This window comes from Euprymna scolopes, chromosome 19 (assembly GCF_053919585.1).
Source record: "Euprymna scolopes isolate OS-2025 chromosome 19, ASM5391958v1, whole genome shotgun sequence".
NCBI lineage: Eukaryota > Metazoa > Mollusca > Cephalopoda > Sepiida > Sepiolidae > Euprymna > Euprymna scolopes.
The window spans coordinates 134,559,362-134,572,754 of record NC_136500.1 but is presented as its reverse complement, the minus strand read 5'-3'; the positions used below and the strand labels follow the sequence as shown (position 1 = coordinate 134,572,754).

General features: G+C 30.2%; 1 protein-coding gene across 2 annotated transcripts in view; it reads left to right on the top strand.

Annotated features, from left to right (window-relative positions):
• The window catches only part of LOC145239991 (cardioacceleratory peptide receptor-like), a 949,161-nt gene that overhangs the window by 741,609 nt on the left and 194,159 nt on the right, over positions 1 to 13,393 (top strand). For both annotated transcript variants that reach the window (XM_080103573.1, XM_080103574.1), the window contains exon 5: positions 3,371 to 3,474. In XM_080103573.1, the coding sequence (XP_079959699.1) occupies positions 3,371 to 3,474 (104 nt within the window). The remainder of the gene's footprint in view (positions 1 to 3,370; positions 3,475 to 13,393) is intronic.

The following is a 13,393-nucleotide window of genomic DNA, read 5'->3' as shown; positions in this document are numbered from 1 at the left end:
TTTCATGACGCTCACATTTGTTCGAGGATCCTCCCATCGAATCCTGAGGATCTTGCGGAAACAACGCTGGTGATCCTGCTATAGGTGATCCAGCTCTCGGCCTCATAGAGTAAAGTGAACAAGAGAACTGCTTTATAGAAAAGCAGTTTCACTCTGCTCTGTATGTCCCAATTCTCAAACACCGGCTTTCGTAGCCTAGCAAAGGCTGCACTGGCACTTCCAATGCGGTGGTGATCTTCGGGTCGATGATCGATCTTGTGGAGAGAAGATTGCTAAGGTGGGCAAATCTATCAACGTTTTCTTAGTTGTCGCCTTCACAAAGATTGCGGACGGATGTGGGTGAGTGCTATCAGCTGGCTGCTGTAGGATCTGGGTTTTTTTGATGTTATCGTCAAGATGTTCTGGAGGTTCGCTTCTGAGTGAGCAACCCGCGAATTGTCATCTGCGCATTTAAGCTCGATGATGAACGATGTGACGACTTTGCTTTTTGCCCTAAACTTGCTGATGTTAAATAATCCACCATCTGCTCTATATATGATTATGATTCCTTCAGGTAGGTTCTGAGTGGTGAGGTGAAAGATGGCGGAGGTGTAGATGGTGAACGACGTCGGGACAAAGATGAAGCTCTGCTTGACACTGGTGTAAGCGCCATTGCCGACCATAACTGGCGTAATGTCTTCATAAAGAACCCCCAAGACTTTAGGTACTTTTTCTAGAAATCTTATCTTGGAAAAGGTCCCACCAGAAGGCAGTTCTGTTCACAGAGTCAAACGCTTTTGTGAGGTCAATAAACGCCATGTACAGCGGAATGTGTTGCTCCGAACATTTCTCCTGCATTTGACGATCTCTAAAAATCATATCAGAAGTTCCTCAGGAAGGACGAAAGCCACGCTGCGACTCTCGTAGGATGTTTTCTTACATCAAGTATAGAGGTAAGTACTTTGCTTGTAATGGGCAAGAAGGAGATATCTCTGTAGTTGTCACAATCCGCTTTATCTCCCCTCTTGAAAGATATAATGGCATCCCTGAGTTCTGCCGGAATTTCTCCATATATATATATATATATATATATATATATATATATATATATATATATATATATATATATGTAATTATTGATTCGTTCTAAATCGATAAAACAATATTTCTACATTAACAATTAAATTGAAATTTATATATATATATAAACTTAATTATTGATTCGTTCTAAATCGATAAAATCATATTTCTATATTACCAATTAAATTGAAATTTATATATATATATATATATATATATATATATATATATATATATAAATGTAATTATTGGTTCGTTCTAAAGTGATAAAACCATATTACCAATTAAATTGAAATTTTCAGAAAATCTATCTGTAAAATAAATGAATGTTTGCATGTTATTAAAATAATTTAACTTTGTGAATTATAAAAATATTGATTAAAATAAACATGTTTTTCGTAAGTCGTTTCTGCGAGAGAGCCCGGTTATTTTCCGGTAACTTCCTTTCAACTACTCTCGAATTACAAGATCAGTTAAAGAAAAGGTACTCGTGCAGAGAGTGACCCATGCCAAAATAATTATGCTATTATGTTAAAAGCCATTCTTAAATTCCTTTGTTTATCTTAAGGCTTTTCACTCATCAAACATTATGTTTTAATTGTTTAGTTTCTTTCAGGGCATTGTTTGCATCAAAAAGTTTGTTTTAACTTTTGTTAAACTGTTCATTTATACATGCCTCGGCGTATTATAAACACCCTAACCTCCCCATGTAAAAAACTGCTTTCAAATTAAAACACCCCTTCCACAAACCTCGAAATCCGTTCTTAACATGGAGAGGTTGGGAGTGTTCATCCCGAAAACCGTTTTAACATGGGGAGGTGAGGGTGTTTATAATATGCTGAGATGAGTCGTAAAATTAACGCAGTTGCTATTTATTATTTATTGCAAAAATTGCTTGATCTTTATTTATTTGACGAAAAAATCAAAAGAATGTTTAAAATTATTTATTTGTTCGAAAAAAAAAAACTATTTTATAAATGTTCAATGTTGCTTTCATTTTAAAATTGTTTTCTTAATATTATATTTTCAATCAATGTTATTACAATTATATTTCGATTCCCAGCAAAAAAATAAATGAAAAACAACCCACTTCTCCGTTAAAAAAAACAACAAAACAATCGTTTAAATTAAATTGTTGTTGGCCTTTCAACGTTGCTTTAATTAAAAAAAAGATGTATACAATTATTTATTTGTTCGAAACAAACACACACACACACACACACAAACGAAAAAATAAACAAACAAAAAAACTAATAAATGTTTTGGTTTTCAAATGGCGCCCGCCCAGTTTAGATTATTATGAATATACCGCGTTTCATCCACTCTAGGACTCTTCAGCCTAGAGTGGATCAAACGCGATATATTCAGTGAAGCTTAATCACCATATATATATATATATATATATATATATATATATATATATATATATATATATATACATATATAACACATGAGTCAAAACTTATCACGGCCTGGAGCAAATCGAGTATAAGGGTTAATGTGTGTGCAGTAGTCAATGGGAAAATGTCGTAGTAATTGCGAGGGATAGAGATTTTGTAAAATTGTAAGACAGCCATATTGTAGTCAGTTGAAAAGCGGGAAAACGAAACACATATTACAGGCGAGCAGTTTAAAGAAATAAGCTTTCGTTAATGGAATGCACGTTTAGGTTTCTACACAGATAAAGATTTCTGCACGGATAAAGAGTGGACGACTTGTTGATAGTGGTTTAAGTTGGACGAGTGGTTTTTTGTGAAAATTAACCACATACACATATACATACACATACACACATACATATATATATATATACACACGATTATTATTATATATCTATATACATGCTAGTATATAAAAGTCACGTTCTGTCTGTATAATTTTTGAAGCGTCTGCACCTATCTCATGAATATTTCGCACAAATATAATTTATACTTCTGGCAGTGTTCTTATATATGTTTTGTACAGAAATGAATCCAATAAATATCGAAAATGGCAAAAATCCTATCTTTAAAATGGTCTTTCTTTCTTATAGATTACGCGAGAATGTTTTGCGTTATTCCGGCAAAATAGAAGTCAGTTAATTTTATTTTTCACCTGTCTATGAGAAGGGGAATTCAATTGTAACATGAAAGTGAATCTATTTAGGAACCTGTTTTAAAATGGATACCATGTATATTTTTACAAGATGATGGAAGATGTTTATAATTTTCAGTTTTATTTCTGTGTTTTTTTTAAAATTTTATCTTAAAATAACCTATATGCTATTAAAATGGCACTTTGCTTGTTTTTTTTTGTTTTTTTTTCGATTTAGATTTATCCAATGGACTGATGTGCGTTCTTCCGGATATTATATGGAGAATAACTGTACACTGGTATGCTGGGAATGTTATGTGCAAAATTGTCAAGTTTTTTCAGGTAAACAATATATTTAATATCTTATTTTTCTCTCGGTCTTTTAAAACGTATTTACACCAACAATAGCTGAACCTACAAAATTAAATACTTGACTGATATTGATGCATCATCTTCCCGTAAAAAAGGGCTCTAGATATTCAGGATTATAGTTTTTATAATATGTATGTAAAACGTTAACCAACTCTGCACACAGTCATTAACCAACTATATTATAACTCAGATGCGGGTTTCAATTTGTGAACGATAGGCCCGGTTTAACCATAGCTTGTAATATTTGTACGAATTGTTCTCTCTTTGATTCGAAGCCAGTTGATAACAATGATGGTAATAATTCGCGGCAACGCTGAAGCAAACAAATTGCTGGATTCTTTGCTACGAAAAACTATGGTTAATGCGTGGTCAAAAACGAGAGGATTTTCGAGATAACATCTGCCTTAATAATTCACTAGATAGAATTTCTAGCACTGAATAATTTATTATTGACAAAACAACAAATAAAAACGTAGATCACATAAAAGAAAGTTTTAAATGATATTGTTTATATATAAAGAGAAGATAGATATAGCAGTATTTACAACTAATCGAATCAAGACTTTAAAACAATAATTATAAATCCAAATAAAAAGGGGAATTCATTTTTCTTTTCTTTGTGGTTACATTTAAAAGATAAGTAAGTGTACATTCAAATCATCAAACTCAATATATATATATGAACAATGGGAAATATATTGTTATTATTTAAAATAAATCTTTCAAGTAGTGAACTCTCTAAAGCAATAGTAAGTAGGGCAAATCCATCTAGTAATATCTCTCTCTCTCTCTCTCTATATATATATATATATAGTCATCCACATACAGTACTGTTTCGTTGCTCTTTAGTGCGGGTAGACAGGCAGCTACCTCAAGCCAGGCTTGAAACCCGACCGTTTGTACGACAGTCAAGGCTCCTAACCCCTACGCTATTGGCGTCTGCTGCGTAAGTCATGAGTTTAACGATGTTATGGGGAAAAATAAGATTAATTACTTAAGAGGAGACTTATCAAGATAATGAAAAGCTCAACAAATTGATTTGCAGCGTATATAGAAATCATAGTTATACTGCTTCATTTAATTCTTATGATGTAGGTTTGTTTAAAACGATTTTCTTGTAGAAAAATATTTTACACTTTTAAAATATTTTTTTTAATTATTTTTCTTTGAATACAATTCGGCTTATTTATCAGTAGAGCTATTACAAGAGAATATTTATTTCATTGTTTTGACTCTCGAGTATATATCCGACACAGTTAATCAATTGTGAACCACATAACTTTATCTATAAACATATAAGATAGCAACTGATATCTAATCCAGAATCTAGAGTCAATATAAGATAGTAACTGGTATATAATTCAGAGTCAAAATAATAAAAAGAATATTCCCTTTGTCATAGCCCTACTTATCAGTGTACATGCGTTCTAGATTCCCTGATAATAAGGTGAAATCTATAAAGTTAAATTATTTTACATATCAAACCGGTAAGTACGGGCAAAAATGGACGGACGAAAACGGGGGAACCTAGTTTTGAAGGCTGATTCATCATAATTTCTTTGTAGGTTTCCGATTACTTTTCGATTGTATTTTAAAGATTAAGGAGTACACTCAATTTTCAAAAAGAATATTTGTACATGTGAAAAAAAAATGTTATGAAAATGTTTTCACGGCGAGCTACCTAATTCGGCTAAATTTTGAAGTTAAATAAATTCATTGTAAAAAATTCTTTAAAAGATAAATATTAGTTTTCTGGGTCTGTTTCAAAGAAAATTATTAAAGAAAAATCCTAAGATATTGAATTAAAAAAACACCTTGTTTTTACAAAACATAAATTAATTAGCACAAAACCGAGTCATTCTGGCGTTCGCAAAATGCAACAAACTAAAATCTTGTAAACACGAAAATGACAAGGTCCAAAATTTCAGGCAGTCTGTGAAGACTGTGAAAATTACGTCATGTAATTAAAAAAGAGGGAGTTCTTTTTCCCCCAGTCACGCATCCGCACATTCCTTTTTTGAAAGTTTGTATTATTTTTTTCATTTTTTATTTTAATTTTTTTTCTATGGTCCTATTTTTAATTTTTTTTCTTTATTATTGTTCAATATTATATAAAAATATATTATATAAAAATATATTACGCCGAAAGTTTTACATTTTGCTAGCAAGGAAATTATAAAAATATTGCATATAAAAATTATGCGAAACCCGTAATTTAAAAATAAAGTAGAAATATGTTTTGTAACTATAATTTTTTCTCTGAAAATATTAAATAAGCAATGGTTAATTCAATGGTAATATCGGTAGTCGGAAAAATTCATTTTTCTTCGAATTATATAGAATTCATTAATACGGACGTTAGGGGCTTTTCTTCGTAATGTTCCTGTAAAAAATATTTTTATTGTTACAAATTTCGACGCTTTATTTATATGAAAAAGCAAACATAAATTCTTGCGTTCTTTATTTACTACTGAAAACAATAACTTTAGTAAAGGTATTTTTTGTTTAAATAAAATAAAGCATTTTCACTAAAAGTAAGTAAAAATAATTGGTCCAGTATATTTTGTGATCATTATTTGATAAATACTAAACGTTAATTTCCTGGTTTTTGGTGAATTTTTAAGCAAAGGGAGGGGGTCAAAATGAAAGTTATTTTATTTTATCTTTATCGTTACAAATTACAATGCTTTATTTATATAAAAAAGCAAAAATTAAGTCTTGCTTTTTTATTTACTACTGAAAACTATAACTTAGTAATGGTAATTTTTGTTAAACCAAAATATACATTTTTACTCGGATGAAAAGAATAATTAGGTCGTTATATTGCGCGATCATCATTTGACAAATACTGATAATTTCATTAAAATTCGTTAATTTTCTGATTTTTTGTAATTTTTTTAAGTAAACGGAGGGGTCAAAATTTTTATACATTTTGAGTATCGGAATTCGTTTTGCACGAACCTACAAACCTGTATAAAACTATTATAATGAATTCAGTAACTATTATCTAACTTCATACACGTTTTGCTATTCGTGATTTTCTGTGAGAGACAGGTTTCAGGGAAGAGAAAAGGACACGACAGATTGTATAAATGTTTGGATTCTATTTCTTGGCTCTGCAATACATCTAACAACACAATGAAAGAAAACGCAATGTAAAAAGTAAATAGGTAATCATTTCACGTCTAACTAACTGAATATTTATACATTATCAACGAAATAGTCAAACATTAAACATATTCTATTCTGAGATGCAGGATCTAATATATGCTGCATTGTAATTATGAAGAATGCAAAACAAAATGGTCAATAGTGGACAGGTGTAGAAGATACCAATCTAGCACGTCCAAACGATACCACCTATACCTTTTTGAAGCTTAAAAAAATGGGATGCCATACAAAATGGTCTCCACAGAAATAAATTCCTACTCTTGCGACTTGAACCTTGTTGGATTAAACTCAAAATAGGTATTATCTGTAGGCAGTAAATTATAGGGAACACATATCCAAAGATGAAAATATGAAGGGCAAAGTATTATAACAACCGAGTAAGTATTTAACTAAACATAAGGTCAATTAAACTATTTAAACTAAATAGGGGGTAGCAATTACTGTAACTGTAATAATGGTTTTGGTGCATTAGCTCCAGTTCTGGCAATTTTCAACGATTAAGTAAAATTTGTTTTTAAATATAATTAATTAAGTAAATTAATTAAAAAATAAAAATAGCTATACTTAAATAGGACGGGGATTAGAAGTAATACCATCAATTTGTAGGGGAACAAAAAATAAAATAAAATAAAATAAATAAATAAATAATAATAATAATAATAATAATAATAATAATAATAATAATAATAATAATAATAAAATATTAAAATAAATTAAAATAAAAAAAATTAATATTAGAATAAGATAAAATAATTGAAGATAAAAACATATGAACCTTGAACTCTAATTAGTTAATAAAATGTAAATCAACAGTTATCTACCCTTGAGTGGTTTACATACAATGTAGGTCCCATGGATAAACAATTTGAACATGATAGATACACTATAAAATTAATAAGTTATAATGTAACCAATATGATTATATTTCTCACGTGATAATGTAAATAACCCATTCGAAATTAATTTTGCGTAATAACCAATACCAAGGAACGATAATTATTAGTTAAGTACTAACGTGACACCGTAAGTTAATGTAATTGAATAATAAATAAATATGAAGATGTACACCCGTGTGAGTTTTTTTCAAAATCAATTGAAATATAAAAAAAACAAACTTTTGAGCTAATTAATTAACTAGGGATTTATTATTATTCATTAAGTATGGTTTAAAATAATTAATAAACGACCGATATTAGAATATATTAAGTAAGAGATTCAGAGTTACTCGCCCTGAAATAGTTTTTATTATTATTATTATTATTATCAGCATTATATTATTACGCTTATCGCTCCGTCCGTTACCATGCTGTGCATCCCTAAAAAAGGAAACTGGAATATTCCAAAAAGTAGAATATCCCAAAAAGTGGAATATTCCAAATCAACCTTGTCACCGTTGATAAAAAAAAAGTTGAAATATATATAAAAAAAAAAAAAAAACATTGGTGTCGCTGTTGAGGTAAAGCTAATAAAATGATTTGTCTTTCTTGGCCTTTTTGGCTAAGATCAAAGTGTAGTATCTGGGCTACATTTCAATTTCTTCTCTCTTAGTGCAAGATAAATCCTTTATGTCTAAGACAGTTTTTTTCTCCACGTTAAAAAAAATACCCTGGTGTCTAAATCTGTCCCGTGGGGAAGCATTGTGAATAGGGCATATGTTTAATGTAACAAAGTGTTTATATTATAAAAGTAACTGGACATTTTTTTTTCTGATTTAATTACAAAATACCCTGGAAATGTCACTTGTGATTAATTATAAAATGCCCTGGAAAATGTCCATTCTGATTATTTTCTTTTTGTTACTTGCCTCCCCACATGGGCGGAATTGGACATGAGGTCGGTTAGCAATTTAGGGGGGAAAACCAGCTCCCCAAAAAGGCATCCTGGTCAATAACAAGAATAAAAATTGTATCAGTAATGAAGGATCTCTCCTCCAAATCAAGACCAAAAAAGGAGGGTTTTAAGTGACTGGTATGCTGAAACTGATACTCCACTCAAAAATTCATGTTAAAGCAATGGTTGCCTAACCCTAAGCGTGTTAATGTTTTTATGTATTACTTTCGAAAAGCTGCTGAAACATTTTAGTATTTAAACATTACTTTATTTCAAGTATATTTTAACCAGTGGGTTACGGGATATGAAGTCAGTCCGGGAAATTACTCAAACCATTTACGATTTAAACATTACTTTATTTCATGTATATTTTTTACAATGGGGTGGGGGATATTCAATCAGTCCCGAAAATGGGTAAAACCGTTTACGCATTACACATTACTTTATTTAATGTATATTTCTAACTTTGGGGTGGGAAATATGAAGTCGGTTCCGGAAATGGCTGCAACCATTTACGTTTTGGAGCTTACTTTATTTAATGCATATTTTTAATGATAGGATGGGAGATGAGAAGTCGGTCCCGGAAATGGCTGAAAAAGTTTACGATTTATACACTACTTTATTTCATGTATATTTTCAACAGTGGGAGGGGATAATAAGTCAGTTCCAGAAATGGCTGAAACAGTTTAGTATTTAGACATTACATTTTTTCATGTATATATTTAACAGTGGGTTTGAGATATAAAGTCGGCCCCGGAAATGGCTGAAACAGTTTACTATTTAGACATCATATTATTTCATGCATATTTTTAGCAGTGGGTTGGGGATATAAAGTCAGCCCCGGAAATAGGTGAAACAGTTTACGATTAAAACATAACTTTATTTAATGTACATTTTCAACAGTAGGGTGGCGGATATGAAGTCAGTCCCGGGATTGAATGAGATGTGGAAATATATACTATCAGAAAGCGTCGCCCAGTATTGAATGAGATAGGCGGAAAACATATAGTAGCAAAATACACAGCGTCGCACGGGATAGAATGAGATAGGTGAAATATACATATTAGCAGAATCTGCGGCGTCACCCGGGATTGGATAAGATAGGTGAAACATATATACTATGAGAATACCAAGAATTGATTGATTTGTTTGTAATGAAATAATCAGCCCATGCAATATATCAAAGTTATTATTTAAATAAGGGGACGCGATATAGTGGGTTTAAGTTATGAAAATTATTGTCGATATTAGTAACATATCCAAGAATTATGAAAAATGATGAAATGTGAGTTATTTGATTGGTGTGTTTGTAATGAAATAATAAGCCAAGACAATATATCAAAGTTCTTATATTCGTAGGAGGGGCCATAATGTGGGTTTTTAATTATAAAAAAATGATTTCCGAAATTAGTAACATATCCAATAATTATGAAAAATGATGAAATGTGAGTTATTTTATTGATGTGTTTATCATGAAATAAGCAGCCCAACAAATATATCAAAGTTATTATTTTAGTAAGGAGAAGGCTATAAGGTGTGTTAAATTTATGAGAAATTATTGTCGAAATTAGTAACATATCCAAAATTATGAAAAATGATAATATATGATTTAATGAATTAGTGTGTTTGCAATGAAATAATTAGACCAGACAATATATCAAAGTTATTATTTTAGTAAGAGGGCCATGATGTGGGATGAAAAATGATTGTCGAAATTAGTAACATATCCAAGAATTACGAAAAATGAGGAAATGTGAGTTAATGTATTAGTGTGTTTGAAACTAAATAATCAGCCAAGAAAATATATCAAAGTTATTATTTTAGCAGTGTGGGGTTATTAATTGAGCAAAAAATATAAAACAGTGATTGTCGAAATTAGTAACATATCCGAGAATTATAAAAAAAATAGAAAACATAACTTAATAAATAGTTGTGCTTTTTATGAAATAATCGGCCCAGACAATATATCAAAGTTATGTTTTAGTAAGAGAGGGTGATGAACATGGTTTACATCATAAAAAAAATTGTTGAAATTAGTAAGATATCCAAGAATAACGAAACATGATGAAATGTGAGTAAATTGATCGGTGTGTTTATAATAAAATAATCAGCCCAGATAATACATCAATATTATTATTTAAGTAAGGGGAAAGGCAATAAGGAGGGCTTAAATTATGAAAAATATTGTCGAAATTAGTAACATATCCAAGAATTACGAAAAATGATGAAATGTTAGTTGATTGATTGGTGTGTTTGTAATGAAATAATCAGCCCAGACAATATATCAAAGGTATTATTTTAGTAAAGGAGGGCGATAGATATGGTTTTAATTATGAAAAATGATTGTCGAAATTAGTAATATCTCCAAGGATTATGGAAAATGATAATATGTGAGTTTATGCAATAATGGATGTGCAATGAAATAATCAGACCAGACAATATATCAAAGTTATTATTTTAGTAGGGGGAGGCGTGATGACGTCGGTTTTAATGATAAAAAAATGATTGCCGAAATGATTAACATATCCAAGAATAATGAAAAATGATGAAATGTGAGTTAATTGATTAGTGTGCTGTAATCAAAAAATAAACCCAGACAATGTATCAACGTTATTTTAGTAAGGGGAGCTATAAGGTGCGTTTAACTTATGAGAAACGATTGTCGAAATTCGTAACATATCCAAAAATTATAAAAAAATTATAAAAAATGATGAAATGTGAGTTAATTTTTTGGTGTGTTTGAAATAAAATAATCAGCCTAGACAATAAATCAGAGTTATTATTTAGTAAAGAGGGAGGTGCAGAAAATATAAGTTAAAATTATGAAAAAATGATTTTCGAAATAAGTAACACATCCAAGAATCAAGAAAAATGGTGAAATGTGATTTCATGCATTAATGTGTTTGTAATAAAATAATAAGCTTAAACAATATATCAAAGTTATTATTTTATTAAGGAGGGGGGAGATAATGTGGGTACAAATTATGAAAAATGATTGTCCAAATTAGTAACATATCCAAGAATTATGAAAAATGATGAAATGGAGGTTAATTGATTTGTTTGTTTAAAATGAAATAAGCAGCCCAGCAAATATATCAAAGTTATTATTTTAGTAAGGTTGGACGATAATGTTGCTTAAAAATATTTTTTAAAAAATATTATCGAAATTAGTAACATATCCAAGAATGAAATTACGAAAAGAATATCAAACCACATTTCTTCTTTTAAAAACTATAATTCTAATAATTACCAATGAACTTCTCTAACAATATTAATTAAAAAAACTTTATTCTAAAAATACCCCTTCGTAATTTATGTTGAAGTAGCGCCGATATATGTATGTACATAATTAAAATCTCGAGGTCTGACATTAATATTAATTTACTGATGTGTATTAGGGAAATAGTTTGAATTTTGTTCATTGTGTACAACAGAGGGTGGGACACTGATTGTACGAGGACTGTTTTGGAGCGGATAATGAGTGTTGTTAGTGTTAGGATGGGTGTTAGGAGAATTATTATTATTATTATTATTATTATTATTATTATTATTATTATTATTATTGCTAGTTGCATTATTGTAGATGGAGGGGCTGCTTGAGTTGTATATTAGATTAGTAACTATATCAGATGGAGGGTGGGAAGAATAACTTGAAGATAAAATATTAGTGTCTGTTTTGGGAGGATTGCGTGGGAGCTAAGTAATTTATGGATGCAATCATTATTGCGCGGGCAAAGATGTTTATTGTTACAATTACAGGTAGTTTTGGGTGTAATTGGGAAAGGGATTTCAGGGCTGATTTAATTTTTTTGTTATTAGATGTTAAGATTCTTTGTGGTAAATTAGGCACTGTTGAATAAGATATCCTTATTGACGTTTTATTTACAAAAAACTATATTTGTGTGGGTATTTGAAAGAGTTTTGTACAATGTTGAAGAATTCCTTCGGTATATTAGTTTTTACATTTACGAATAATGGAGGATGAAACCAAATATTTGTCATTCTCCTGATGCGACTGGGTGGGTTAGAGTTATTACGATTAGTATTTTGGTTTGGATTATATATGTAGACTGGTTCATTGTTATTGATAGTGGCAGATCTTATTATTTGAACTGGTTGCTTGTGAGTCATATAGTGTGTTATTGTAGATTAAAGGTGGACAGCAGGAGGAACATAATGGTTGTATTTAATCTTTTCATTGTGCTCTGAGTTATTTAAGGCATTATTAAGAAAGTAGCATTTTGATTATGATTGGGTTTATGATAGGGGCTATACGTTTCGGTGTTAAGTTTAAGTGTAACGTCTAGAAAATTTGAAGTTTTTTTGCTTGGTTCGATAATATAGAAAGGCCAAACTATTAAAGAAGTTATGTAATTTTTATTATTTTGTTGTACTCCCTTGGTCTCTTGTATATGTTTAAAATGGTATTGAAATTCTTTCAGTAAGAAGAGTCCCACTAAATCATTAACTTTTTGCAGAGTCAGAACGACCCATCAAGATATCAAAATGATTAGGGGTCTCCTTTCTAGTTCAAAACTTAGTGTTAAATTGTATAAGGGACTTTCTCGGTAGGAGAATTAATTTAGTTTAATTTCTAAATTAGTTGTCAGAATTTCTTTTAGCAAAGATTAGAGCCTTATTTAAAAGGATCGAAGAAATTGATTGATACTATTTTTGAATGTCAAAGGTTATGACGTTAATGCGGGATTTATTTTTAAGGGAGACAAACCAATTAATTACGGAATCTGAATTTTGTCTCATCAGAAGGGACGAATATATGTTTTTGCTTTTTAACTTTCTCGGTAAAATTATTTATTTTTCGAGTAACCGGATTATAACGGTGTTTTTGTTTCTTAAACTTAACTTATTTTTAACTAAATTATACATG